Below are 25,954 nucleotides of genomic sequence, written 5' to 3'. Positions count from 1 at the left end.
TTAAGATCCTATACTAGTAATTTTATTAGCTAGGCTTCAATTCAGATACTAGGCAGTTTATATATAACTATAATATCTATAGTAAAGGAAAAGTCTAGAGATAGAAGAAGTAAGACATCCTCTAACCCCTACCTATCCCTGACTAATAATAGAAATAAGTCTTAATAGACTTTATAGGTCCCCTCCTAAAGTATAATAATATAGGTAATAAATACATTATAGTTATTACTAATAGGCTTATAGGAAGTATTACTCTATAAGCCCTACTAAATATCTAGATAGATATAGTTATTACTCACTTCAGTGAATATCATTATAGTCACTATAGCTTCCTTAATTCTATTATCTCAGATAGAGGGCCCTAATTTATAAGTAGCTTTTAGAGACACCTATATAAACTACTAGGGATTAAGTAGAAACTAATAATAGCCTACTATCTATAGTTAAACAGAGGTATAGAGAGGGTAAACCAGGAAATCCAGGCTTATTTATAAGTATTTATTAACTTTATATTATTAGACTAGGATAAGCTACTCCTATTAGCTATACTAGCTATCAATAACTAGCTATTAGCACTATAAGTAAATATCAGCCCCTTCTTTATAAGCTATAGGTACTATATAGAACTAGTCTAAGTAGCTATTCTAGAAGGAGAGTATAGTATAGAAGGCTTAAATCATAGATAGGCAGAAGTCTTAGTTAAGTATATAGTAGATATAAATGACCTAATAGCCAGTCCCTAGCAGTAGCCTAATAATACCTAGAAGACTAACCTTAATACCCTATAGAGCTATACTAAATTATGGATCAAGTCTAGCTCACTATAAGGAACCTCTAGATAATAAGAATATCCTATAAGCTAGACTAGTTATACTATAAGTTCATAGTCATAGGGATACTAATACCTCTGATAGTGAAACTAGATATCCCTAAGGAAATATATAATATATTCTATATAGACTATATAGAAAAAGCTATAAAAGACCTATTTCCTAGTCAGTAATAAGTGCTAGAGGATCCCCTAGGTATAGTGAATGAAGATAGAGAGGAAGAATAGATAGTGGAGGACATAGTGTAGGCCTAAGGAAAAGGAAGTAATAGAAAAGCCTTAGTAAAGTAGTTGGGTTAGGATGACCTAACATAGGTACCCCTAGATAATATCAAAGACACCTAAGCTTTAGACCACTAGGAAGCTAAATAGGGCCTGATCACAGAAAACAATAGACCACCTATGACTAGAGGACATTGTCCTAAGAAAGGAGGGGGGTGATATTATAGGCTAGGCACCTATAAGAAGGTTGAGCAAGGGTATAGGAAAGGATTATATGAAAGGGAGACATGTCCTTAGTAAATCCTTATAATACTTAAAAGGGGGGAACACTCTAGTTTACTTCTTTCTCTCCTTTCTCTTCTCTCTTTAGTTTATTTAACAATAAAACACTTTAAGGTATACTTCTTGAGACATCAATAGCTAGCACTAGCAACAAGATCCTTCAACACTAGAAATACAGGAAACAATACTAAGTACTAGTAAAATAGATAGGTTATATAGAACTAACCTAGGAACTATTAGTATACCTTGAAGACATAGCTGCCCTAGAAGAATACAAGTAGACCACTAACTATCCCTAGGTGACCTGAAAGGAGGGGAAGGGATTAATTGTAATAATCTACAGATCATATATAGTTCAGGCCTTACCCTTACCTAGGAAACTATACAATGCACTAAAAGCTCCCTTTTCTCCCTAGTGTCTACCTAGTGTCCTCCTAGCATCTCCCTAGTGTCTACCTAGTGTCCTCCTAGTGTCTTCCTAGTGTCTTCCTCTAGTCCCCCTACCAAAGTGTATCTTTCCCAACATACATATAAACCACTTGACTACTGTCATTAGTATAGCTCCCTTTAGTTTCTTTTAGAACTTATTGAGTTCTTCTTAAATACAGAGCTATTATACAATTGAATCTTCTTGTATCTTGTGAAGCCTTACAACTATAGAGCAGTTAAATTCTTTGATTTCAACTCAAATATTCAACCCACATATTATTATTCAAATAGTATAAACACAGATTTAAATGGATTAAAAAAACACACACATCTACCTCTAGAACAGCTCTATCCCAATTATCTCTTTTCTTTTCCCTATTCATACCTTATATTGGACTAATATCAAATAGTAGGTTTCAATTTGTTTATGATGGTTGCAGGAGGAGGGTAAGTAACAAGCTTGCTTAGGAGCATACAAGCTTCTCTTACCTGAGATCTGTGGTCAGCCTTGCAGAGGGTCAATTCTATCCAGTAACCAATCCAGTGTTGTTTGATCTTAGTGATTCCAGTAGACATTTTATATATTCAAGTCAAATCAAAGTAGGTTTCAATCCTGTAAAAACCCTATATTGTAAGGCTTCATGAGATACAAGAAGATTCAATTGTATAACAGCTCTGTATTTAAGAAGAACTCAATAAGTTCTAAGAGAAACTAAAGGGAACTATACTAACAACAGTGGTCAAGTGGTTTATATGTATGTTGGGAGAGATGCACTTTGGTAGGGGGACTAGAGGGAGATGCTAGGAAGACACAAGGAGGACACTAGGTAGACACTAGGGAGAACAGGGAGCTTTTGGTGCATCGTATGGTTTCCTGGGTGAGGGCAAGGCCTGAACCATACATGATCCGTAGATCATTACATATATCCCCTCTACTTGCATAGGATGCAGACAGTTCATTGTAAAAGAATTCCCATCCCATCAGTAATTTCATACATCAACATCACTACAACTTTCAAACTCAAGGATAAAACACTGAATATGATTTTAAAATTAGACTCACAACCACCTTGCATACTAAAATATATACTTTGCAAATACTATGAACTCAAGGTACATGTGCTTGTGAAGTGCACAAAGCAAGATAGAGTTGCTTCCAATGATCACGATCCTTCTCTAGCTCAACAATACGCTCTTCAAGATCTTCAAGTCGCTGAGCCTTTCTCTCACGGGACTTGCGGGCCGCAAGGGTGTTCCGAGCACGCTTCATTGCTATTGTATCTGATGGGTCCTCAACAACAATAGGAGGTAACGGCTTGGTACGACGATGGGCGTTCACACCCGCTGCAGCAGAGTGTCTTGTTGAAGCTGTAGTGGACCCCTTGCGACGCAATGGTGTCATTGTATGTTCATTAGAAGCCACAGGCGACATCGGAAGAATATCACTACTCCCCACGCTTGGGGAAGAAAGTGCAAGACAGACAGATGAATTCACGCCCTCCAAGATAGAGTCTTTAGCTGGCACGGTTTCTTGTGGAAAAAGCGGAAACCAGTTTGTCCCACATGCGTCAAAATCACTTGCACCGAAATTTGATGAAACATCAAATGTAGGAGAGCCATCATACAGCGATGGAGTTGTAATGGTTGACAAAGATGATGATCCTGGGGCAGAAAAGTTGTCAGAGAGGACAAGATCCTGCGGAGAAACGGTCCCGACAATGGGCAGGGCATGCGAAACCTCGCCCACTGAGCCAAAGGGGCCGTCTAGCATCGCTAGTTCATTCAGATCAACACCTAGCAACAATGTTAAAAAGTTATCTCAATGGGGGGGTGTGGGGGTTGCACAAGTTTTCTTACCTGAGAAATCCATAGCAGGCAGAAATTTGGTGGTGTAATGTATCAATGAAAGATTTGAATTTGACAGTGAGTCAGAATTATCCCGACAGATTGTATTGACGATATGGCGGTTGTACAAGGTCGCGATGGGATAGTCAAGTTGAGTAACTGGGACAGGGTTGAATGAGCCACTATTTTGTGGTTTGTAACAACTGTTTATGTGCTGAATAGGGAGAGAGCGAGGCAAAGTTCAGATTTGCTATCGGCGGAGGCGCAGGTGTTGCCAATAGGCTGTGTGCACTTGAGGAAAGCCATGATGATTGTGAAAACAAGACCAAAAAGCCTTGGGATGGAGTGAAGAATGAGAAGAACTCGAAGACTAAAAGAAGTCGTTGAAAGTTCAGGTCGACCTAAAAGGAGGAACTGAGAGAAATTGAAGTGAAAAGAAAGGGGATATTAACAAAGCGAAAGCGAGTTGATTAACACATCTTGGCTGATGTATTTTTATTCAATAAGTGTAGATTGTGTGCGTTTGGGTTGAAGAGAAGAAAAGAAAGAAGTGCATCTACAAATGCGAACAGCAGCTTGGTGAGGTTTTGTACATGTTGTTTTTGTGCGACCAAGTTCAATCTGGTCCGACCCGTATGGAGGTACTGTATACCTACATCAGCAAATGCTACTAACAGACCTCTGCTATAAAAGTATGCAGTTTTGTTAGCTTACCATTCTTGCATCAGTTCTTGGTACCCACTTGGCCATTTCTATTGGGGCTTGCAAGGGTTGTGTGCCCAGTCTCCATGTTTTTTGATTGGTTAGCATTAGGGCGCAGCTTTTCTGGATGTCAAGTATGACTCACACCATTGATGCTAATCCCAAAGAGGTTATTTCTTAGTACTACCCAAGGTTTTCGGAAATAACAAGGCCTCATCCTGCGTTAAGGTGTTGAAATTTCTTCATATCCAAGTTTTATACTCAAATTATCAAAGACTAAATTCACTAATACTCATGCCTGCGCCCTTTGCTTGTAAACAACATTTAGCAGGATTAGAAGACTTGTTTATCATTATTTGCAATCAATATTGCATGTCGAATCTAGGGAGAGAGATTACATTGCATGACTCCTTTCATCCTATACCCAAAAAGGCTATTCCCAACAACATCCTCAATCAACCTGTAGTGTCCACTTTCATGTCTAGAATTTTGTCGTCAAGAACCTCCTTTTTCCCATCCCTAAAGTCTCGCATTAATGCAAAGAAAGATGATTTCCTCCATTTCTCATCACCCTCATGCTCCACAGAATCAAGTATTTGCCGAGCGACCTCCGCGATATCAGAAACTTTCTGCTTTTCAGCTATAGCAGTCTCTTTATCTGTGTCTGGTGCAGAGTCCATAGTAGGCAGAGTAGCATCAGCATTCCCTCTTAAAGTGTTCTGCGGCAAATGAACTTCAGCAGGCGGGTTAATGTTAATTTCCCTAGACAGGTCTTCGGCCAACTGATCCATAATATCATTGACCTCACTGAAGTCTTGTTCCATGCTTAACAAGTCCTCATCCTGCCTTGAAGCTTGCACAACCTGCGCATTTGCTGCCATCCATCTATCCATGTGCATCTGAACATCAAAAGAATTCGGTGGTGCCATTAGAACACTCTGTTGCTGGAACATTGGCATATTCTGATTATACATATGCGCAGCCATAGCCGGAGAAGCAAAGGATTTCGGTTGTTCAACGGTGTGGCTTTGATTGGGCTTTGGCATCGCCAGTGATGACGGATGGATAACCGTCGGCATATTCACATTGTTCATGTTTTTATATTCTTCCATGTGCGTATGCTCTTTTTGAAATAGAACAGGGGTAGCAGCGAAAGAAGATGACACAGCGGCATCTTGTATACGCATTGCTGATGCTTGAAGCCCATCGTTCTCTAATTGTAGAGGTAATGTGTTGTCCATAAACGATCTAAAATGACCGTCATTGCCGCTGGGATTGCTTGCATTTCGAAACGACTATGTTCTAGTTAGTAAGTAGCCTGAAATTTTGATGCGGTTTTACTTGCTCCAGTGTGCTGAGATGCCGATGCCCGCAATTCATGCTGTAGGTTGTTGTCTTTGTTCTGGTGCGCAATGAGACCCTTAAAGGGTGTTGAGCTACCACATAAAGAATCTGACATGATAAATAACAAAGGATATTTCCAGAAAGATTATTTGAAAGTGAATATGTGATCAGTAACCAAAGGGCATGGCGAGATGTGTTAAAATCCCAAACACGCCTTCTATTCAAAGCCCTCACGGCCGAGGTTGAGCTAAGGCCATGATCACCCGTTGTTTACCCAGCCTGAGCAAGGTACGTCATTTTACATGTGAACTGAGCTACTACCCCATTATATGGCGCAAAACTTTTGCAGATAATTCATCACTTGGTTCCATCATAATCTTTTGTTCTAGAATGTCACACTTCTACTCTGTAAATCTAACACTGGTTATTCAACCATCATGCTGCAAAGACAACTTTCATAAAAAACAATGCACTGCCCATGTAAAGACTCAGAAAGATATTAGGGTTATATTGACTACATACCATGGAAGGGTTAGTGATCACATGGAGCCCGCCTTCCTAATTATTAGGAGCCCCACCACACGACGTGTCCTAATCTAGGGAGCTAGGACTTGAAATCCATAACAAGCTGGCCAAGGTTGTTGTGCTACTCATTCATTATTGTTTGCACTCTTTATCTTTGCTGAATTGTATGTATCAACCCCATTGATTTGAGTGTGGTAATGTTTATCAAATATAACTTCAACCTAAACTAATACAGGCAAAAGAAGAAACTCCTATACTTTTCATATTTTATAATGGAACCTAGATCGCAAAACAGTGCGGTAAGTTGGAGTGTTTAGCCTACCCTAAAATGATTGGATACTTATATGGAGATACACCAGACTAATGATATTACAGACATCGCAAGTTATCTCAAACACTGGTCATGATGATATGATTGTATGAATACCTCTGCCTGGAAGGTGAAAGCTTCTATGTTTGACGAGTCGTTAACGAAACATACATGATTAGCACGATGCAGTTCTCGATTATTATGGCCGCCGCCTCGCGACTTGCTCTAGCGACCGAACAATCAAGATTTTCGAAATTGAGGGCGAATCACAGCGCCTTCTTGAGACACTGAGAGGGTGAGCGGTATTTACGGGGCTGAATATTGGATAGATGGCCTGGAAATCGTAGCTAATACGTTGTTTTAGGCATGAGGGCGCAGTATGGTGTGTCTCGTGGGCCCATCCTAAGTATGGGAACATTCTTGCCTCTGCTGGGTACGATGGGAAGGTGTTTATTTGGCGTGAACAAAACAACCAGTGGCAAAAGGTCTTCGACTTTGCGCTTCACAAGGCATCTGTGAATATTGTCTCTTGGTCACCGCATGAGTCAGGATGTCTTCTTGCCTGTGCTTCCTCAGATGGCTTCGTCAGCGTCCTTGAATTCAAGGACAACAGCTTCGACCATAAAATCTTCCAAGCTCACGGATCTGGTGTTAACTCAGTTTCATGGGCGCCTGCTACTAGCCCTGGTACTATTGTCAGCAGCACTCCTTCTCCTGCTGCTACGGGTATACGAAGATTTGTGACTGGAGGTTGCGATAATTTGCTGCGGCTATGGTCTTTTGACGCAGCGTCTCAGTCGTACGTCCAGGATGGAGAGCCTTTGACCGGCCACACCGACTGGGTTAGAGATGTTGCATGGTCACCCACTGTCCTGAAGAAGTCATACATTGCGTCTGCCTCACAGGACAAGACTGCGCGCATTTGGACTTCGGATAATGCTAATACAGGAAAATGGGGTTGCAAGGTACTCAACTTTGACTCGGCCGTATGGAAGGTGAGCTGGTCATTGAGTGGGAATGTCCTCGCTATTAGCGGCGCGGATAACAAGGTTACCCTATGGAAAGAAAACTTAGGTGGAGAGTGGGAATGCATCAAGACTGTTGAAGAGTAAAAAAGTGCACCCTAGTGTAGCATTCAGTTCATGGATTTTATATGACATCACATATATTCGTACATGTCGAGAGGGAAGGAAGTTAAAGACATGAAAGTTGCTGATTGCATAAAATAGAAGCCCCGAGCTGAAAAAGCAACAGTCATCCATGATCAATAAAGAAAGTAAAACTGCAAATAAAACATAACTAAGCACATTAGAAATCCACAATTGATGTGAACGAAATACTAGGAATCAAAAGAAAGGGAAGACTATTGTTGAGTGGTTGCCAAGGTGAAGGACTCAAAACCAGGCACGAATCGAGATATCAATAGGTGCGTGTGCTTCTTGCCCAGTCAAGTACAAAGGGCATCCCATTTATTGGCTCATCGAAGGCCAATGACACTCATTTCTAGAGTCCACACACGACGGATCCAAACCTTCAGAGCACCATCCACAGCATCAACATTCTTGAGCTCAACACCCTCCCACCAGCAACGACGAGCAGGCTTTCTCCAGAAAAGGAGAAGCTTCTGAGCCATTCCCACGGCATTGTTTCCAACCTCATTACCACGGATATCACTTCTAAGGCGAGCTAGTGCCAAGCTGCAAATGACTGTCTTATTAGGTTCACCCGCACGATGGCCCCAGCGATCGTCGTAGTCAAAGCCTCTTTGGGTAATGTTAGCATTGAATACTAGAGAATTTAGGAATTTTAACGTACCCTGCTGTCAGCATCTCAATGAGATGAGCCTCAGTGGTGCCAGGCTCATCACTACGTTTCAACCCAGTGAAGATGCCATCCTGTGCGAGAAGCATGCGCGAAGCAGCACGCTTAACTTCAAGCATAGCCTCCTGTGAAATATCTGGACGAGGTGGTATGACATAGAAGTCTAAATCTTCACGAAGAACAATTATTCCAGCCCTCCGGGTGTCATCTCGAGCAGAGACAGCATCGGCCGATTCGTTATCCGAAAGCTCTACGGGAATAGATTGGGCGACTGTTCTGAAGAAGTCAAGCATATACTCGAGTGAAGTTGGATCATACTGTAGGTGTTAGCAGGAGACATACATTTTATTAATGATAACCCAGACCCAGAATGTGATTGTCTTACGTCAATATGGATTGTGTCATTATCCCCAAAGCCTCCCATTTGCCCATCTGGAAACAGGCCATTGGGGAACAGAGAAAGAAGAACAAACTCGGGGAGTGTAAGAAGCTCATCACGGGATAGGACGAAGCGAGTACCTCTGTGGTTCGATCGCATGATGATTATTAGTTTGGCTTCCCCTGTATTTTAACAAGGCGATTATGAAAGGTGAAAAAGACCTACCTTAGGTCCATTGTGATTGTTTCATCAGTGCCAACATCTATAATAACGTAGGCAATGTTAGAAAAAATTGATCAAGGTGTGCGTCTTTGGCGCATACGGGGCTTCTGGTAGAAGAAAAAATAGCTGGACATACCTCCAAGAGGAATGATAGGAGGGCCTCCCTGTTGCACTTGGGTGATGAGACTAGATGGGCCACCGGCGGCAGACATGATGTATGTAAAAGATAGAAGGGGACTAGAACCTTCAGAATAGGCTGGAGGAGGTTCTGCGTCGTCGTATTTTCCGCTGGTAGTCGATTTGGTGCTGCTAGGTGAGGCTGAAGTCAGACTGGTAGGTGAAGGAGAGGATGGTAGAGTATGGGGAGAAGCAACTGGAGTAGGAGCTACCGTAGTAGAGTAACAAGGAGCGGAAGTGTTGTCGTCGTTGAAGGTGTTGATAGGACAGGGCAAAATTAAGTTTGAAACAATTGTAGTAGACGACGGTACGGCGCAAGACGGCTGTACAGAGGAGGATGGTCGCTGCTCCGATCCCGAGTCGCACACAGAGTCTGAGGTGGTATTAGGGAGCTCAAAGAAAGGCGGTGGCCGGGAGGAGGAAGCCTCAGAGGTCAGATATCCAGGGGGTGGTGATTGGCGATGGGCAGAAATAGACAGTGGCGCTTGAGCTTGCGTCTGAGAAAGGATATTCTTCTGTTTATGCTGGTGAGCAAGGTCTGGCTCAATATTGTCGTCTACTAAACTAGTAATGGGTTGTGCCTCTAAGGGCGGTCCCGTCAAGGTCGAATCGCTTTGTAACGAAGACAACGTGGCTGTGAAAAACGAAATGAAGAGTCTAGAGAGTGTTTGAGGAAGAGAACCTCGTGGTCGGTATCGTTACAGACAGTGTGAAAGAAAAATAGTCCAGGTTAGACTGCCACTAATATTGCAACGAAAAGCACAACTGAAAATAGGATCAAAAATCAAGTAAAGAGCACCAGTAGAAGCAAAAAACGCGAAAGAAGAAGGATAAATAAAGAAGCGAGCAGAAGTAGCCGGGGCTTGTGATGAGGATTTGCTATGATTGATGGATAGAAAGCGGTAAGAGAAAAGGGAAGTGGTGATTTGTTAGTGGGAAGGCTGGGTTTATTGGGCGCATAGGCTCATTTCTTACGTACTACCACTAGGCTTATGTTTCTTCTATTTTCTACTCTCTTGGTTCCTTTCTTTTGTGATAGACGGTTGTTAGGGAAATTTTTCACGAATAGGGAATTTTAGTACGAGTGATATCAAGAGGGTAGATGGTAGAGAACTTAAGCCGGTGGCTAATTTATCACAACAGAACCAAGCCAGCCAACAGGTGTGTACTGCACTCTACATAAACGAACCTATACAATAACAACTAGATATAGCTGTGTATGAGTATCCTTGTATGCATATTCATATATATCTAATCAGGCAGGTATATGCATCAAAGCAATGTTAGTAATGAACTAGAATGAAGAGGGAATAAGGCTCATGTATCTCTAATTTCATGTTATTAAAGTTGCTCACCCACTACTCCTATTTATTACTTCATAGGCTGTCTTGGGCTTCCACTAGATGCACACTGCGGTGACGCCTACATGCGCCCCCCATTGCCTCTATGGGCCCCTTGTTTTTTTTGGATGATCTAGTCAATTGGCGACAAGGTACGCGCCCCCCTTTGGATTACCTAATCAAGATTTTGACTACACCAACGATGCAGATGCAGCAGATACACCACACCAAATACACCAGATACATCAGCTAGAGATAGAAGCAGACACTTTAGCAGACGCTTTAAATTCTAAATCTGTAACGGCAAACAACACAGCAGACAGTGTAGCAGACAATATAGGATTAGATCCATGGAAGTGCTTGGCCTTCAAAACACTTACTCAGTTGGTCACAAGTACGAAGTGTGAGCTGTCTAGAATTGAGAAAGCTGAGCTTACGAAAAGGAAAGCTTCAAAATGTAGCAAGTGTTATCAAGTTGGCCATAAAATAACTTCGAAGGCATGCCCTCTTAAATATTCAAAGCTATTAAACGTCTGATTTTCACGTCATTGTATGTCTTCATCTGCTGCTACTGTTGTGTCTTTAGTCTACTTGCTGGTCCAAAACTTGTAGAATTCGTTCCATTCCTCGGGTATCTGGAAGGCTGGTTGGCACCATGCAAAGGCTGACCTATTTCCATACCAGCTACAGAGAGATGTTGCTGACGGGAAAAGAGACAAACTATATCCATGACTGCAAGGGGAGGATTTCAGGGTATGCTCGGAGGTAAGCGAGAGAATCAGTGTGTGTGAAAAGGGTCGCTGTTACATGCCTATCTGGCCCGTACTGTACACAGCTCTAGAAGACTCCTTTCTCAAGTTGGTTCGCAAGTGCATGAATTGGGCTTTCGCCTTGACGGGAGTCTTGGTGTATGTCAGCAATACGATTATAAATATCTTGACGTGTAGATGGGGAGCCGCTCTGCCGTGCGATCGTCTATATCGCTTTCAGTGCGAGGCCAGCGTTCGAGAGGGTTTCCAGCTCTAGAGTACGCGAGAGTTGCCGGCGAAGCATACTTCAGGACACTGTTTTAGAGAGTCCAGCCTTCGCTAGACTCTTGAGCGAGGACTGAAAAGGGGCAATTCGTCATACTAGTAGTTTTTTTCTCTTCCCCTCACGCAAGTTGTCTGAAGGTGATCGGCAGCTACGGTCGCATGCATAGTAGATTTTCAAAAAGTCATTTGTCCCGTGGATAGATCTGTGTTGTAAAGGCGTAGCCTCGAGGCTCTGCGTACGAGTTAATTGACTCAAGTAAGTCATTGTGTGACTCGAAAAAGCCCTTGGGCGGGATGCAGTCGTTTAGGAAAGTGGCTATTTCGCCTGTAGCACTGGTTTTGGTGTTGACTTTGCTGATGCAGGACAGCACTGCGTTAGGTGCATTTGTATGTATTATGTGAGCTTTTTTCTAACTTATGTAAGCGCACAGCAGTGTGCGCCTAGTAGGAGCCGATGTTGTGTTGTGATAGTGGTGCTGGGGGGTTCTATATGGTACCTTGTTGGTGAAATTACTTGTTTTTCCTTTATTCATCTTGATCTTCAAATATGGATAGGAAAACGTCATCTGGCGGTCGACTCAACGTCCTCGATGCTTCCGGTTGTTGTTGTTGTTGTTGTTGTTGAGGTGTCTGCGACTTTGTATCGTTGCATGAATCTTTGCTTGTGCCGAGAGATGAATCACCCAAAACACCTGGCTCGTTGACATAAGTAGGCTTAGGGCTTGTGACAGTATGTGATGACTGGGCAGGAATATTAAATCGTTTGAATAGAAGCTGAACTGGGACAAATTCTTTTACAGACCTTGTCAGAGCCCCGTACAACCCCAACTTGGCAGCCTCAGCAGCAGAATCCTCATGTTTTGGCACCGGCACTACGTCAGGCAGGCTTTGGCTTTGTGAACCAGATGAAGGAGCAAACCGGGATGCCATGAATCCTGTCATAGGCTTGAATATGCGAGCACAGTTGTAAAACTCAGCAAGCTCCAGCCTTAGCTCCGCTAGTGACAGTCCCCATGATATGTCCGGGACGTTTATTTGCTTGGCCTGGAATTTAAGATATAAAATGTACCGTTGTAGCTTAGACTCGTTGTTATGATATGGACCACCTGCTGTATTGGCTCGCATTAGAGCTGCCAAGGCAGACTCTCGGTCTAGTGATGGAGACGTAGTATAGGCGTCTTCAACCGACATAGCAGCAGAGGGAACTGGCTTGCCTCCAGCTGCGGGAAGATCAGACTTTCCAGTAACCATAGCTAACCGAGCTCGAGCTTCCGGGGTAACAAAATCAAATATGGATTGGCTTGGAAGCTGTTTCTCTCCAAGAGCAGCTGCACGATGTACCGGAGTATTCGTAACTATAGACGATGTAGCAGCACAAATAGGTTTTGTTTTGTCCGTTGTAGAAATCACCGAGACCCACCCACTAGGCACTGCTGGTGGGTCATGGTTTTGAGACGGCGAGCTTGTCGCTGCCACTGCTAATGCCCTCGATGATGACACAAATCCAGTTGGTGCCTTAGAGGAAGAGAGACCTTGATTCTGACCTAAGGTAATAGGATCCCGTTTGGCGTTGGGTTTGGCCAAAGCAACGAAATTCGGCTTCTTTTTACCTTTTTTAATGCTCTTGACAGGCCTTGTCTTGTTGTAATTAATGCGAGGTCCAAGATCGTCGTCCTCATCACCATCATCATCACCATCGAGAGATACGCCCACAAGAGGCGCCGTTTTTTCAATGAATTTTGATGAAGATGCTGACTTGGCTAGAGGAATGCGATTTTGGAAGCGATAAGGCCTATCGTCTTCGTCTTGGCCATTGCGGTTTATGAGGCCTTCTTGGGTTCCTAGGGCGTTATTATCATATCCTAAGCCAAGGCGAATATGCTTGTGATCGGCCACGATAACTTTGACGTCGTCAGGAGCAAACATATACTCTTTCGCGCTTGTCAGTTCGCTATGCCCGGCATCACCATCCATATAAAGCCGGGCCGGGCGACGAATCTTCGGGCCAATTCCCTGGCCAGGCTTCCAGTCCATTTTTCGCAAAAGGCGGTACCCAGTGGTTTCGTGAGATGTTTGGCCCATCAACAACAACTCAAGTGGTGACGATGCTAATGAGCCTCCACCATATTTGATTTCAGCGCCGGAACCGTCAGCTATTTGGAGGTGCGTTGACGCTAGAACATTTTCCATATCCTCCTCATCCATGAAATCCTCGGGCTTTTGTGTAGGTTTTTGGGCCTGAATATTGGCAGCTTCTGCACGGCTTGTACGACTGGATAGAAAGGCCGAAGGCGTCCAGCCTTCTTTAGATCCAACGGTGTTGAAGTACCTATGTTATATTGCGATATATTCAATTTTAGCTAGAGAGAATACGTTTGGTGTCTGACATCCGCTTTCAAGAGGAAAACAAAAGGAAATATTTAGTACTAAGGGCACACATACCCAGCACTCCACCCTCCGGTGAATGCGCCATGAAACCTTCGCCTCCCTTTATCATCGCAGGCTTCTTGCAAGTGGAGTGGTATAAACGCTCCACGGTCCTTTTTTGATTTTGGGATAGGCGAGCCAAAGACAGCAAAGGGAGCGTCACTAGATTCACAATCGTAGGTAGACCAAGTCCGCTTTGACGACATCCTTCATTATCACCAAATAGTCACTGATTTCAGTTTTCTTTTAGTTTGAATTATGAAGTATAAAAGACGATGGGTGAGTAACTTGTTCGTGTATATGTGTTTGATTGTTGATGTAGTATGGGATTTTTGTCGATAGCAAATAAGCAAGGCTGAGGTCCAGATTTATACCTGGCGAGATATGAACCAAAATAAAAAAAACCAACATGAACAACGAGAAATAAAAATCATAGGCAAGCCATCAAATAATGAGAAAGATCCACAAAAGCGTGGGGCATTTTTTAGGGAAGAATCTCTACAATTGGCCAAATTGAGTAGTTTTGTATGCTAAAGAGAAACATTGTCTCCTGTGGCTGGAGGAGACAAAAGACAAAGAGCTGGTACTAGTTCACTAATTAAGGAACCGCAGCAGCCTAAGCAATTGTAATCATATCACGCATGTCAATCTAGAGTACAAATATACTACATGATTAGTTGCATGAGAGTATCTACATACATACATGTATTTATGAATGATGCCAAGCCCCACAGCACCCACCTAGTCTGCTTGCGTGTGTCCATTCTTCTTTCTCTTTCCCCTCTTACTGCTCACAGTCTTCCTTCTTCCTTGAGCAAGGTACGTAAGCAACATAAAATAAAATGCTGGTAGTCATTAGGACAGTGCTAGGTATTTCTCTAAGAGAATACGCTGTGTTGTGCAAGGCAATCTTAACATTGCTTATTCCGCTTTTGTCAAACCTACAAAATAACTAGTGCTGTCCCTGGCCCCTTTCTTGGCCTAATCCACGCATCCCCCGTTAACCCAGTCCACACCACACTTCTTCGCTTGAGAAACTAGATTCATGATTTGGGCTTTGTTGATTTTACTTCGCTGCTTTAAAGGCGCACTTCAAACATGCAAATTCAGTCTTTAGAAAAGAGCCCAAGGGATAGGCAGCATAGATAACATGTAAATAGCCAAGGTTCCCATACATATTTGGCTAACTGGATAAAAGAGTGGAGAATTATTGAGGGCCACTAAGAAGATACCTATCAGGTCGTCTTTCTCAGCCTAATAAGAGTAGAAAAAGCAGACGAACTTCATCAAGCCATTCTTGCTGGTCTCTCCTATCCCTTTCTCTACACTACAACCCTCACCCCTTGCCCCCAGTTCTTTTTGTCCTTCTTAACGTCTTTTTTATTCTTCAATCTGGGCTCGCATGATTCATAAGCTCGCGGTACCCCAGCTTCCACTCTATTTTATCCCCGCCTCTCGCATCTATTCGTCACTCTCTATCTTCTAGGGAAAATACCATCATCTTTTCTCCCCCTCCCCTTTTACTCGCCAAAGTGCTTGTGTGCCACGTTTTCTCTCCGTGCGCACACTGACCGACTGCTGGTACGCTTGCAACAAATCGCCTACATTTTACGAATCGCTTCAAGTAGTTTATTTGGCAAGCATACCTGTGGTGGTTTGACTCCTTTTATTTTACTCTCTATTCTCATTCGCGCTACCTGACGAGTTTCCCTTCGTCACGTTGTGCATGTTAGCTTCTTTGAGCCTGCTCACCCAGCCGACATGACTGCGACGTTATCCTCTCAATCACAACCCCATCGATACGACACTTCTCATCGTTTACCCAAACAATCTCGGCCTCATCATCGGCGTTCTGGCTCCGGATCTGACATCCAGGTTCCCACTAGTCCCTCTAACTCTTCAAAACATCATTCTCGTCGACAGTCTGTATCTCGCTCAGGCTCTGAACCTCGTCCCCAACAAGATTATGCGCATTCTTCTGGAAGTGTAACTCACGCCAGCAGATCTATTCCCCACAATCGCCCCCCCCTTAGTGAACACGGCCGTCCTCATCGCCGTACTAGCTCAAAATCAGACCAAAAGCAGCATCATCGCAAGTCTCTCGAAATGCCTGAAGCTACCCCTATCGCTACCCCATCCAATGGTGCTCCCCCTACCTCGGGCTCCGAGAGTCGCTCCGGGCATCACTCTTCCTACCATCACTCAAAACCTAGTAAATCCCGTACAAGTATTCCTACCGCCTCCGGTAAATGGATTTTAGGGAAGACAATTGGCGCCGGAAGCATGGGCAAGGTGAAGCTGGCCAGGAAAGAAGAAGGTGGCGAACAAGTAAGTCTTGTCCAGATAGAAATAGCTCATAATAACCGATGTTATCCTGACTGATGTATTCGTGGCTGGAACTGAAACACTAACAATAAATCACCCAACTTTTAGGTTGCCTGCAAAATCATCCCTCGTGGCTCAACCGATGAAAACCATCAAAACAAAGCCGACAAAGAACGCGCTGACCAATCCAAGGAGATTCGTACTGCTCGTGAGGCAGCCATAGTCACACTTCTGTACCATCCTTATATATGTGGCCTCCGTGATGTGGTGCGTACCAACTATCATTGGTATATGCTTTTCGAGTATGTCAATGGTGGTCAGATGCTAGACTATATCATCTCCCACGGAAAACTCAAGGAAAAGCAAGCCCGCAAATTCAGTCGGCAGATAGGCAGTGCTTTAGATTACTGCCATCGCAACAGCATCGTTCACAGAGATCTCAAAATTGAGAATATATTAATCAGCAAGACTGGCGATATCAAGATCATTGATTTCGGCCTGAGTAATTTGTTCTCTCCTCGCCATCACTTGCGTACCTTTTGCGGAAGTCTCTACTTTGCTGCTCCCGAGTTACTTCAAGCACGCGCCTATACCGGCCCCGAGGTTGATATTTGGAGCTTTGGAATCGTGCTTTATGTCTTGGTTTGTGGGAAAGTCCCTTTTGATGACCAAAGTATGCCTGCTCTGCATACTAAAATCAAGAAAGGTGTTGTCGATTATCCGAGCTGGCTTTCTAGTGGTACGTTTCCCTGCCCTGGCAGAATTCACGCTGCACATCAACTTCCGTTACTAACCTGATCCAAATTATTTAGAATGTAAACATCTCATGTCTCGAATGCTCGTTACCGACCCCAAACAGCGTGCTTCTATGCAAGAAGTCTTGACTCATCCGTGGATGATGAAGGGGTATTCAGGACCTCCAGAGAGTTACCTTCCTACTCGTGAGCCTTTAAAGCTCCCTCTTGACAATGACGTCATTAACGCTATGACTGGATTTAACTTTGGTCCTCCGGAAGTTATTAAAAGCCAGCTGACCAGAACTATTGAGTCTGAGGAGTACCAGCGGGCTGTCCGCTTATACCAGCGGGATCGTGAGGTACCTCAAGCTAAAGACAATGAAAAGAAGCGTGGCTTTGGCTTTGATTTCTATCGGCGAAGGAACTCTGCCAATAGCCGAGACACGCTCATGGTTCCAAGCTCCGAGGCACTACAACTTGGCAATGATCCCCTTAATGCCTTTAGCCCACTAGTCTCGGTCTATTACCTTGTTCGTGAAAAGCAAGAACGCGAAAACCCCACTGGAAAAAGTACAGTCGATATCACTACGCAATCAGCTAAAGACCCACTCATGGAAATTGCGCCTCCTCAGGCTGCGTACACTAATACATCTACTTACGAGATGCCTGGTGAAGCCGCTACTGGCGGTAGAAACCGTCCTCGTGCACGAACCCATGGCGAAGATGATGTGCCTGAAGCTGTTGTAGCTGCGCGCAAAACACCTATATCTCCTACCGCACAACCATTGCCAGATACTAGACTTGAGCCCCCCAAGAAAGAAGGTGGCGCAGCAGGTCTGCTTCGGCGCTTCAGCGCACGGAAGCGACGTGAGCCTGAAAGACTTGATAAGGATCGTTCCCACCCTCCTGTCGTTCAAGTACATTCTCCAGCACTTGTTTCCCCTTCTACCCCACGCAAAAGTTTTAGTATTCGCCGTGGACGCCGCGATGAGCGTGAGGCTACTAGCACTGGGGCTCAGCCACGTGCTGGCACAAGCCAGCCTCAGCACAGTGCCTTGTTGAGCCCACCACCGTCTGCTGGTGGTCTCCCAAACACCGGTTCTAAGCGGTTAGGACGTTCTACAAGCGTCAACTCAGCAGAAATGAGACGACGGATTTCTCACCGCACTCACAAAGAGCCTCCAATGAATAGTAGCTCAGAACACCCAAGCAATCGTGCAAACCCTGTTGTGGAACGAAGATCCCAACCAATTTCCCGATCGACGTCAGCACGTGTACCTCATAGTAGCAGCCATAGTCGCATCGAAAGTTCTCAACAGCGCCGCATACGCCGTGATGAACTCCGAGAAGCCAATGTTCCCGAAGAGACTGATCAAGAAATAATGACTCGTTTTGGTGCCTCTACTGAACGTCTAGATGACTCTGAGCTGGCAAAGCCTGTATATCTCAAGGGCCTTTTCAGTGTCTCTACTACTTCTACCAAATCTGTACCTGAAATCCGCACCGAGATCAAGAGGGTTTTGAAGAAACTAGGCGTGGAATACATTGAAATTAAAGGTGGTTTCAGTTGCCGCCATTCTCCAAGCATTGATTTGAAAGGTGCCGCTGATCCGCCTGTTAGTCCCAACCAACTGGGCCACAGACGACGCTTTAGTTTTGGCACTTTACGTCCTGGTGAACGTGATGAAGGGCGTGATGGAAGCCGTAATTCGCCCCGAACGCCCGGCCATGCGCCGACAGATCGGAGCTACTCCAATTCCGACATATCTACCGAAAGCTTATCTCGTGATCCAGCTCCTTCACGTCGTCCAGTGGGTGAAACGTCTACACATGTTCAGAGCGATCTTGGCGGTAGCATGATCTTAGAATTCGAGATCTTCATTGTCAAGGTTCCACTTCTCTCTCTCCATGGTATCCAGTTTAAAAGAATGACCGGCAATACTTGGCAGTACAAAAACATGGCAGAACAGATTCTCAAGGACATCCGATTCTAGATTTCCTCGCCGAATACCCTGTTTTCCCTTGCCTATCCCGTCTGTACAGCGTTGATAACACCTTGCATTTGCATAAGCCTACCATTAATTTATTTTATTTTAGTTCCAACCTCTTACTTTTATGCTCAATATCTAAACTAGATTCCCTATCTTGACAATAGATACACAAATTGTTTTCATGTTTCTAGATTCCTTCAGGTTCTTACGTGCATTGTTAACGCGAGTTTGTACACCAAGCATAATTAGAGACATTAAGGCGTACTTTCTTCATTAGAAAGTATCATTAACCCTAATGATAAGGCTCTTGCTCACTAAACCCAGCTTTTGGCCTGAATCTGTGGCCTTAAGAAAACTGCCATTCTTGTAGCCTTCTCTCTTGCACTTGCTCATTTTTAGTCACAAGGCTAAAAGATAAACAACGTTCTTGTGGTGCTAACCTTTCAACCAAGTCTAAGATCCACGATGCATTTTCTTCGCCTTTCACAATCCACATTTGCCCAATAATCTCTTTCGGTCAGCCACACAAACTTGAGAACCCATTAATTGCCTCACTTACCGAACACGAAGTAGCCACTCCCCCGCTAACCTACGGCTCTCCCTGTATCGTCTATCTTTTATTTCATTTATTATTACACCTCACTCGCCTTTTGGTATCTGTCCCTACGATTACGAGTGCTACTTGATTGAATCAGCCTCGAACATAGATACCAAATATAGTATCGCATCGGCCTCGAAAATACATCAATATTTAAGATACCCGGCCCAAAACGAAAACTCCTGGCTTAACTTTATCTTCACGATTCGTGTCCTCACTTGCAACAAACAGGGTAACGGCCAGCATTTTACACTCGAAACGCCACCATTCTAATCAGCCACACAAGCCCTACCTCTAAGATGTTACCCGCAGCCCACGTCTATCAGCACCACCAATTCCACGCACAACCCGAGTCTTCGTGGATGCAGCAACAGAGCCAACAGCAACAGCAACAGCAACAGCAACAGCAGCAGCAGCAACAACAACAACAGCAACAACAACAACAACAACAACACTTGGTAGCTGCTGCTGCATCCGCGGCACAGCAGCAACATTTCAATCGGCTGGCAAATCATGGGCCTATGGTCGGCATCTCGAATACTCATGTGCATGATACTAGTCATGAAATGGTGGTTTCAGAGGATAACAGAAGAACGATGGCATTCATTGCGGATCTTCTCAATGAAAACACACGGGAAGCTGCTCTTTTGGAACTAAGCAAGAAAAGAGAGCAGGTCCAGGAACTTGCTCTTATTCTATGGCATTCATTTGGTGAGTATTCAAGGAAGCGTAAACTATAATTGGACTGAAATATATGTAACTAACTTGAACATTAGGTGTAATGACATCTCTTCTACAGGAAATTATTTCAGTGTACACTCTTCTTAGCCCCTCGCAGTTGACAGCTGCTGCTTCTAATCGCGTTTGTAATGCTCTAGCGCTTCTTCAATGTGTTGCATCTCATAATGAGACACGAACTTTGTTCTTGAATGGTAAGTCCTGCGATATTTTGGGTAGATGGCATACACTCTGGCCCACAACACCATGGTCCATCATGGTAGCTAATTGCTCAAATATTTCAAATAGCTCATATACCCCTATATCTTTACCCCTTTCTAAATACAACCTCCAAATCTCGACCTTTTGAGTATCTCCGGCTCACGTCACTGGGTGTAATTGGCGCTCTAGTCAAGAACGACTCATCGGAGGTAATCAACTTCCTGCTCACAACGGAGATTATTCCCCTCTGCTTGAGGATCATGGAGACCGGCTCAGAACTGAGCAAAACTGTAGCCATATTCATCGTGCAAAAGATCCTTTTGGATGACAATGGCTTGAACTATATTTGCGCTACATACGAGCGCTTTTATGCGGTCGGGACTGTCCTGAGTAACATGGTAACCCAACTTGTTGAGCAACAGACAGCGAGACTGTTGAAGCATGTTGTCAGATGCTTTCTTAGGTAGGATGGATGGTTTACCATATGCAAAGCTTGGTGTTCAAGTAGCTAATCTGTTTCTTTTTTTTTCATTTTGAATCTAGACTTAGTGATAACGCACGAGCTCGAGAGGCTCTCCGTCAATGTCTCCCCGAGCCTCTTCGAGATGCCACGTTTTCCGCCGTTCTGCGTGACGATGCGGCTACTAAGCGATGCCTTGCCCAACTATTAATTAACCTTACCGACCCTAGTATTGAGCATGGTGCGGGAGCCCACAACATATAGTCTATCCTAGGATGACTGATGCTACTAGAGGAGCTTCCGTAATCTTTCTTCCTGGAAAGAAACCAATTGCTTATTTGCATCAGCACGTCAAGGGCTATCTACGAGCTCTGTGAAATACTTCAGGGGCTGCTCACTATTTGGCGACATAAAATCGGGTATTCATTTGCACGTCCGTGCATTTTAGGTCGGAGTGGCATTGTTGCATGGAGTTATAGAGTGTTATCATCTTTCGTCGTTTACAAATCTGGGGTTGGTTGTAAGTGTGTCATTTGGGTGTTGTTGGCATTATCTTAACGCTTTGGTGGGGAAGGATAAACATTCCGTCTTAATCTATGATGAGTCTTTCGCCAAAAGCTATATATGCATAGTCATGTATTCCATGTGCTACAACGTGTTTTATACAGTAACGAACATACAAACATACGTCAAGGTAAACTGGGGTTCATAGCGAGATCATTGTAGGAAGTGAAGAAAGGAGAAGTATGTATTCTACTTGGGTAACGTGTGAGTTGACGAATCCTGTTTATTGTAGATGTATGCTTAGTTTGAGTGAGGCATGATAAAACATTGGCAGTTGGGAGGTATCCTGCTCTCACACACTTACTTCATCATCAGCTTCTCCTCCTTTGGCTTTTGTAGCTGAATACTTCGAGAAACGCGAGTTTGATCGTCTTTACTTGGCCATCAATTTATCTATCGACTTAGATCTGTTTGCCTTGAATAAATGATCCAATCTAGAGTTAAAGTTAGATTCTATCATCTAGGCTTTAGACCGAAATCATATAAGTTGTTATAAGATGTCAAATTAAAAGTTTGGGAAAAAGCTTTGTATCATCAGATAGCAACGAACTTTGTAGAGGCTTTGTAAGAGATCCAGGAAATGAAAGGGCGAATGCGTAGGCAGACAATAATGTATTTAAAACTTTAGGATGAGTCCAATGAGTGGTGATATATTTAAGATGTAGGAGAGGAGAATTGAAGAAACCAGAGGACACAGGGTCAGAGGTCAGAGGTCAGAGGTCAGGAGGCGAGAGGTCAGCGGTCAGCGGTCAGCGGTCAGCGGCCAGGAACCACTAGGAAAAGATGGCGTAAGACTGACATATTGCCAACAAGAAGACTGGCAAGCGAGCGATATGAGGGGAAAAACTTCAAATATCATATATCATATCAGATTAAATCAGCCTTGTATCACTTGAAGTTGGTGAGGCCTGTTCAAGCTTTATGGTGGAACTACAAACAATGGCATTATCATATGGTAGAAGGAATTAAATCGTAGGGAACTCTATATCCAAGGCCGCGTACTATATGGCTCGGTGAAGAGCGGTGCGACTCTATGGGAGCCTCGTTAAAACTTGCCAAGGGCAGAGAAGACAGTATGGACATGAGCGGCCTAATAAAATGGCTTGGTGCTAGGGTCAACATTGTACACAACAGGAGGCCTGCCCACCCACCTTTTTTTCTCTTGTATCTGTATTTGCGTATCTGTCTAATTCTTTTCAAGCCTAGCTCAACTACGATAGCGGGGCACATGACAATTGCGGGCTCCATAGCGGAGACTTGCAAAATGCATATGCAAGTGAGATGGCACAAGATGAAGAGGGTCATGTAATTTAGTACAATACAGCTGGCCGGAAAGAGTGCCAAAAGAATCGCCTCTTGCCATCCTACTTACCAAAGGTTGGCGTATAAATGTATAGCGTATAAAGCTGGCATCTGATGGGAAAGGTCAAAAAGTGAGAAAAAAGAAATAAAAAATAGATAAAAAAAAAAAAGAGCCTGACAAGACGCGGGCGGCAGAGGTAGACGTGTTATTTATTACCTTGGACCTAAAACTTCTCTTTGCTTCGAACTTGGCCTTGGGTCAGAAGACTTTCCGTTCACCGGTTGCAGGGGTTGAGCGAAGTCTTTGCAAAGTGATTGGTGGGGGGAGAGAGGAGCTCTGAGGCGGGAGGATCAACGGCAAGATGTGGCAAGGGCATGCATGGGCTGTTTCAAGTCATAGATACACACCTCGCTTATCTATTTGGACTCCACGGACGGGATGGGATATTCATGTTCTACTCTTGCCTATTTTCCCTATGGAAGTTGCATTAGATAGTTCTAGTGTAGTGAAAAAAAAAAAAAAAAAAAACAGAGCGATTGCCACATACTTGGTCCTTTGCTCCATCTCTATTTCGTATGTCTTGCTGAACTTATCTCTTCGCTATATTTCCTGGATTCTACGACCTTGACGTTATCAATATTACTTCTATTCTTTGTTTTATTTATCTAATGCTATCGTTGTAAGCCTTGGCGTACAATGGCAGCGTATGCATGTAAAGTAGGTCTGGCACATACAAGCACGTCACATAACTTATAACAAAGGAGGGGACGGTCAGCTAGTGAGCTGTACATATTTGCGGCCACTACTCGGAAACATCCAAGTGCCTATGTGTTGTTGTTTTTATTTAAAACAACACCCTTACGCAATAGGAAATAAGGCAAGTGGAGTGAGTAGTCAGTAGGCGACCAGGCGTGGGTGTTGCTGCATAGGAGCATAACTATGTACATGTATCCATGGATAACATTGTAGACGGAGCACTTCTATTCCTCGCTAGAGACGCACCAGCGCCGGGCTATCCCCAAGATTCCCCGCGGCGTGTTATCATGTTATATCATAGTGATTGTCTTAAAAGCTAGCCCACTAGCACTAGACCCAGGCCCAACCACCGCCCGTTGGAGGGTTAAGCCAAGATAGTGCTGCCTTCTGCGTATTTGATGTCTAGGGGGCAAATCACCGACCTGCCTGGTCTTGGTCTAGGCCTTTCCATGGCTAGCCCATCTCCATTTCACTTTTCCCTAGCTCTTGTTACATCATGATAAGTGCTACTGTTCTCCTCGAAGCTCTATCTCCACTTGCGTACGATAGCTTGCCGTCTATCGATGGGTTCTTTTGGTGAGCTGGCATAATACAACGTCAAGAAGACTAGGCATGGCATCGCCAGTGAAAAAGAAAGAAAAAAAGGAAAAAAAAACAATGGATAACACGATAATGATACGATGTTAATGAGGTCTCTGACTGATGTAGATTTTTAGTGCCTTGTTCATGGTGAAAATAAATCAACCGAAACCGCCCGCCCTTAGCTAGAGAATGGCGACTTACCCCTCTCCTCCTAGCTTCATACATGTCAAAATGGATCTACTTGAAAGTAGTAGGATAGGCAAAAATAAACATACGGGATAGCAAAAACTACCATGTGATATGAAATATTGCCATGTCTTGTGTCTTGTTTCGTCTTGTTCATCATCGTTGACTTTATCTCACGTAGATATAAAATACAACTACTGCAAACTACCAAACCACAAACAAACGGAAGGCTTGGTTTTGGCCGCCCCCTCCCCACTTCCTCTCCGCCCCACCTCTTACCCTTCTCGACTGTTTTTTTTTTAGTTTTCCCCATCTCTCTCTCCCCTGTCCTCTTCTTTTCTGTGGCAGACACGGAATCCAGATCAGCGGATACGAGCTGGGCCAACAATAGGCCGTGCAGAAGGAAAGCCCCACTTTGAAGACTTGAGAGGCCCGTTATAGTGATCTAGAAGGCTTTATTTACCTTGACACAAGGAAATAGGAGGGGAAAGCAAACCAACGGAAAAAAGGGAATAGAAGAGAGGAAGAGGAAGAGAAGGGGGAAAAATTAAAAGAACGGTAGCAAGTGGGGAGAGGGCGAAAAAAAAAGAGGAGCGATGGCAAAAAAGTGCCCAAGAAAGGTAGGTGGTGGTAAATTAAATTAATCATAAATTGATACAAAGAAACAATTCAATAGGGTCATTTCCTCGTAGGATCTATCAAGACACAAACCACCAACCCACAAACCCACAAACCACAAACGCGCAAGTTTCCGCAACTAAAAAACTATCCTAGAGGCAGGAGAAAAATGCAAGTGAAATACCCTTCGCACTTTTATTCAAAATTGTCAGCACTTTCTTTTGAGGCGAGGTCGATGCGACGTTCCTAGAGCACTTGCCTTCTGCAGCAAAACAATCACTACTGATAAATGTATCATGCTCTCGCCTTCTTCTACCTCTCTCCAATCAAGACCAACTTGTACGTGTCTTGAGAAAATAGATTTGCAAGTCTCTACTTCTGTCTTTCTTTTTGTTGGTCTGACCAAGGGCTAGCTTCCCCACTTCTGCCACCCTGTTATTATTTGATACTTGAGCACACAATTTGCTCTTGCCCTCTCTCTTTCCTTCCCCTCCCCTTCTCTTCCTTTCTATGCCATTCGCTCCCCATAGCTTTGTTTCCCAACTCCCGTGTTCCTTCCTTCCCTTTCTCCCAATCCAACTAGACTTGAGGCCGGCGACTTTTCTAGGATTGATGGCTATTGGTCCAGGCATCACACACACATCACGCACATCACGCACACTGCCACATACTACTACTACCGTTGTCCCCATGTATCTCTGTTCGCCCTCCCTTCTCCTAATTAGTCGGGCACATTACATTCAAGACTTGTAATCGTCGCTGCAATGCGCTTGCAGCAACCTGTGACTAAGCCTTTTCACCCTATAAGTGTTCATTGGCTTGATAGGAGGGCACTGGATACCATAACTATGCCTTTTTAGGCACCAGCCCTCTTCAAGATCTTTATGGCATCCGCCTTGGCTTGTTTCTCGGCCATTAGTACTGTGACACCAAGTGCTTATCTAGCTATCTAAGCAAGTACCTACGTAGCTGTGGCTTTTGGTTGATTTTTATGTTGGAGAAACTTG

General features: G+C 44.0%; 7 protein-coding genes across 7 annotated transcripts; 3 read left to right on the top strand and 4 right to left on the bottom strand.

Moving 5' to 3' along the window:
- Positions 1-2,870: 2,870 nt before the first annotated feature.
- On the bottom strand, positions 2,871-3,632 carry HOO65_011083 (basic-leucine zipper (bZIP) transcription factor; the record flags this gene model as incomplete). The annotated part of the gene is made up of 2 exons (XM_071006133.1): positions 2,871-3,556; positions 3,620-3,632. 2 exons carry the CDS (start codon positions 3,630-3,632, stop codon positions 2,871-2,873), a joined length of 699 nt encoding a protein of 232 aa, XP_070862905.1.
- Positions 3,633-4,764: 1,132 nt separating this feature from the next.
- HOO65_011082 (uncharacterized protein) lies at positions 4,765-5,496 on the bottom strand (the record flags this gene model as incomplete). Its single annotated transcript, XM_070999873.1, has 1 exon — positions 4,765-5,496. The coding sequence occupies one exon, from the start codon at positions 5,494-5,496 to the stop codon at positions 4,765-4,767; it is 732 nt and encodes a 243-aa protein (XP_070862904.1).
- A 954-nt stretch (positions 5,497-6,450) lies between these two features.
- Positions 6,451-7,600, top strand: HOO65_011081 (protein transporter sec-13; the record flags this gene model as incomplete). The annotated part of the gene is made up of 4 exons (XM_071005972.1): positions 6,451-6,477; positions 6,554-6,595; positions 6,668-6,783; positions 6,853-7,600. The coding sequence occupies 4 exons, from the start codon at positions 6,451-6,453 to the stop codon at positions 7,598-7,600; spliced, it is 933 nt and encodes a 310-aa protein (XP_070862903.1).
- A 365-nt stretch (positions 7,601-7,965) lies between these two features.
- On the bottom strand, positions 7,966-9,122 carry HOO65_011080 (WHI2-like protein P4H10.16c; the record flags this gene model as incomplete). The annotated part of the gene is made up of 5 exons (XM_071005968.1): positions 7,966-8,251; positions 8,304-8,626; positions 8,695-8,830; positions 8,914-8,950; positions 9,047-9,122. 5 exons carry the CDS (start codon positions 9,120-9,122, stop codon positions 7,966-7,968), a joined length of 858 nt encoding a protein of 285 aa, XP_070862902.1.
- Positions 9,123-11,986: 2,864 nt separating this feature from the next.
- On the bottom strand, positions 11,987-14,094 carry HOO65_011079 (G patch domain-containing protein 1 -like protein; the record flags this gene model as incomplete). Its single annotated transcript, XM_071005565.1, has 3 exons — positions 11,987-12,816; positions 13,006-13,790; positions 13,904-14,094. 3 exons carry the CDS (start codon positions 14,092-14,094, stop codon positions 11,987-11,989), a joined length of 1,806 nt encoding a protein of 601 aa, XP_070862901.1.
- Positions 14,095-15,994: 1,900 nt separating this feature from the next.
- On the top strand, positions 15,995-18,944 carry HOO65_011078 (Protein kinase kin1; the record flags this gene model as incomplete). Its single annotated transcript, XM_071005395.1, has 3 exons — positions 15,995-16,216; positions 16,322-16,952; positions 17,026-18,944. The coding sequence occupies 3 exons, from the start codon at positions 15,995-15,997 to the stop codon at positions 18,942-18,944; spliced, it is 2,772 nt and encodes a 923-aa protein (XP_070862900.1).
- Positions 18,945-19,838: 894 nt separating this feature from the next.
- HOO65_011077 (cell differentiation family protein) lies at positions 19,839-21,202 on the top strand (the record flags this gene model as incomplete). The annotated part of the gene is made up of 4 exons (XM_071005847.1): positions 19,839-20,250; positions 20,316-20,471; positions 20,668-20,941; positions 21,022-21,202. 4 exons carry the CDS (start codon positions 19,839-19,841, stop codon positions 21,200-21,202), a joined length of 1,023 nt encoding a protein of 340 aa, XP_070862899.1.
- Positions 21,203-25,954: the final 4,752 nt, after the last annotated feature.

Source organism: Ceratocystis lukuohia (assembly GCF_044167205.1).
Source record: "Ceratocystis lukuohia strain C4212 chromosome Unknown Supercontig1_pilon, whole genome shotgun sequence".
NCBI classification, from domain to species: domain Eukaryota; kingdom Fungi; phylum Ascomycota; class Sordariomycetes; order Microascales; family Ceratocystidaceae; genus Ceratocystis; species Ceratocystis lukuohia.
Note: the sequence above shows the minus strand (reverse complement) of the source record. Positions and strands in the feature narration are given on the sequence as shown.